The sequence below is a fragment of the Arctopsyche grandis genome, chromosome 12 (genome assembly GCF_051622035.1).
Source record: "Arctopsyche grandis isolate Sample6627 chromosome 12, ASM5162203v2, whole genome shotgun sequence".
In the NCBI taxonomy this organism is placed as follows: Eukaryota; Metazoa; Arthropoda; class Insecta; order Trichoptera; family Hydropsychidae; genus Arctopsyche; species Arctopsyche grandis.
Genome location: NC_135366.1, coordinates 776,387 through 779,249, shown reverse-complemented (window position 1 = coordinate 779,249; position 2,863 = coordinate 776,387). Strand labels below are relative to the sequence as shown.

Below are 2,863 nucleotides of genomic sequence, written 5' to 3'. Positions count from 1 at the left end.
ATCGCAATTTTTATGTGCGACGAATTTTCGTGCGTCTAGTAGTTATCCTGGTAGCGATTCACATTTAGGATCTAATCACCAGACCATAGGTAAACGGACTACTAGTCACAGGTCACGGTCGCTCTAGATCGGTCACACGTGATCACCCATCATACCAAAACTGGTCACACCCTAAAATCGTTCAATCAGTTTTCTCGTGACCGATTTTAGGGTGTGACCAGTTTTCTCGTGACCAGTTTTAGGTTATGACCGGTTTTATCGTGACAGGTGATCACGTGTGACCGGTTCACATTTGACTAGTTATCACCGAACCGAATCATAATATGTGACAGCCCCCGAGGGGTACTGGCCGTAAACCGAGGTGTGTTAATAACCTGTATTGACAGTTTAAATCCCTCCGTCGATATCTGAAGTAATACATAATGTTGATACGAGAACTGTGATTCGTATGGAGTGAGTAAGAAGCGCCAATCCTTCCCCAATCACCAGTACGCGCTTGACAGCCATGGATGATGCCGATGATGTTTCAGAGACCATATCGGAATCGAATTTACATCAATTCATTCGTTGTTACGAGACTTGCGAGGCATTATGGGACCCGCGCAACAAATTTTACCTTAATAGATATAAAAGAAATGAACATTTAAATGAGCTTTTAAAAATATATAAGTCAATCAAGTCAAACGCGACAATAGAAGACGTGAATTATAAATTAAACAGTCTTCGCAGCAACTACAGGTAGCTTTTTAATTTAAACATATTAAATAAGTTGTTGTATTAATTTATTATCGTGATAGATAATAGTAAAATCCGCGATACTAGAATTACAATCCTTATTACGTTATACGTATATACGTTCGTGACCATAACCTCCTTTTTTCATGTGTCAAAATGAACGTTACTTTTTTTTCATTTTAAACTTAATTTGTTTTTATTGAGCTTTATTGTTTTTATTACAGAGTACTCTCGATTTTCCGGGCTAATTTTGGGGAATAAGGGGGCAGGTTAATTGAAAAACACGGATAATCTGAAGTATTAATTTTTTATATTTTCCGTTAATTTGTATATTACAGATATATCACCTGCCTTGATCTCTTCACAATCTGATAAATTTATTTTTAGATTAGGAAGAATCTTTCTCCATGTTCGAACTAGTGTTATTGGTTTTACTTTCAACCAAAATTAGACAATATATATTTTTTTTAATATAATATATTTATATTTGTTCGTATGAGAAGAATTATTTATTAACAATACTGCTTTCTGTGGCAAGTTTTTAAAATGTCTCTCACTTCAGGAACCCACTTAGTCTTGAACCAATCTTCGAAGATCTCTATCCATCCATGCTTCTTTTTGGATATAATAATCAACAGGAAGATTTTTTTTTCAGTCCCCTTAACTGATCTTTTTTTTTTTTTTTTGTTTTCCAATTAACAATAGTTTCATTTTATCAATTGCTGATGCATTTCCACAGAACATGATTGTAATACGCTCTACAAATGATCTGAATTCCCAATATAATCCAGTCTCAACTGCATTATATATTTGATTGTAAATTGAATTTATTTCAAGCAAGGATAATCTGCAAACCCGATAAACCGCATCCAGATAATCGAGAGTACACTGTATACATACAATACACTTACACATATATAGATTAATTGATTAGTTCATATTGTACAATTTACAGAAGATAAAAAATCAAATATATGGGACTGAATTATACAATTTACAAATATCAAAATGTCGCTATTGAAGTACCTACCTAGTTTTTTTTGTGACCCTTAATTATTTATTGAACAATGTTGCTTTCAGGAAAGAGTTGAAAAAAATTGACAAGGCAAAAAGGTTGGGTGAAGTTTACATCCCGATATCCAAAACATTTCACGCACTCGTGTTTTTACCAAAAGTAAATAGAGCTGATGAAAATCCTGATCCGGTGGCAAAACATAATGAGCCGATGGCTAAACATAATGAGCCGATGACAAAACGTTATCAGCCGATGACAAAACGTTATCAGCCGATGACAAAACGTTATCAGCCGATGACAAAACGTAATCAGCCGATGACAAAACGTAATCAGCTGCTGACTAAAGCATGTACTTTGATGTCTCAGCCCACAACTTCTTCCCAATCTCCCCAAAAACCTGTTGATCTAATTGTTCTGGTATGGTCTGAGAAATTGAAAGAACTCAGTCCTACCCAGAGACTATATGCTGAAAAAGCTATCAACAACGTATTATTTGAAGCCCAACTTAATGACTTAAATAGAAACTCTGGACAAGTTAATTCTTTTTCACCACCATCAGCCCCATCTACGTCTTACTTGTGCACGCCGCCACCCATAATTCACATACCAGAAAACTTCAATAACAATTCCAACTCCAATCCAACAGGCATAAAAATCAAAAAAGGGCTGCCTTCTCCAATTATTATAAAACGTCCACGAAATAACGTAGCCACGATAAACGCATTAAAATTTATTTCTAAGCAATGCTCAGTAAAAAATCTTTTTGAATAGTTCACACCATAACTGCTGTTTTCTTTATTTTTAAAACTACTTAGTCTTTAAGAACATTGAAATAAAAAAGTATTTTTAAGTTATTATATTACTATGGATTTTATTTCTTACCTTTATATACCCTTTAACCCTTTGCCCGCGGCAATAAATATAGCGAACAAGCCCTGTACGCGGCACTTTTTTCGCGAATTTGGCAATCGAGTTTTCGACCTTAAATGCAGGTTTTAATATTTACTCAAGTAACCAGATATGTTAATTAACACACAAAGTATTATTTTAAACAATAAAATACATGATCTCGTAGTTTTGGATTAATTGACAAAAATCATTCTTCATAATTGT

General features: G+C 34.3%; 1 protein-coding gene across 1 annotated transcript; it reads left to right on the top strand.

The window, feature by feature from the left end:
• Window positions 1–236: 236 nt before the first annotated feature.
• LOC143919702 (uncharacterized) lies at window positions 237–2,612 on the top strand. Its single transcript, XM_077442158.1, has 2 exons — window positions 237–738; window positions 1,816–2,612. Exons 1-2 carry the CDS (start codon window positions 506–508, stop codon window positions 2,519–2,521), a joined length of 939 nt encoding a protein of 312 aa, XP_077298284.1. The 5' UTR covers window positions 237–505; the 3' UTR covers window positions 2,522–2,612.
• The last annotated feature ends 251 nt before the right edge of the window (window positions 2,613–2,863 follow it).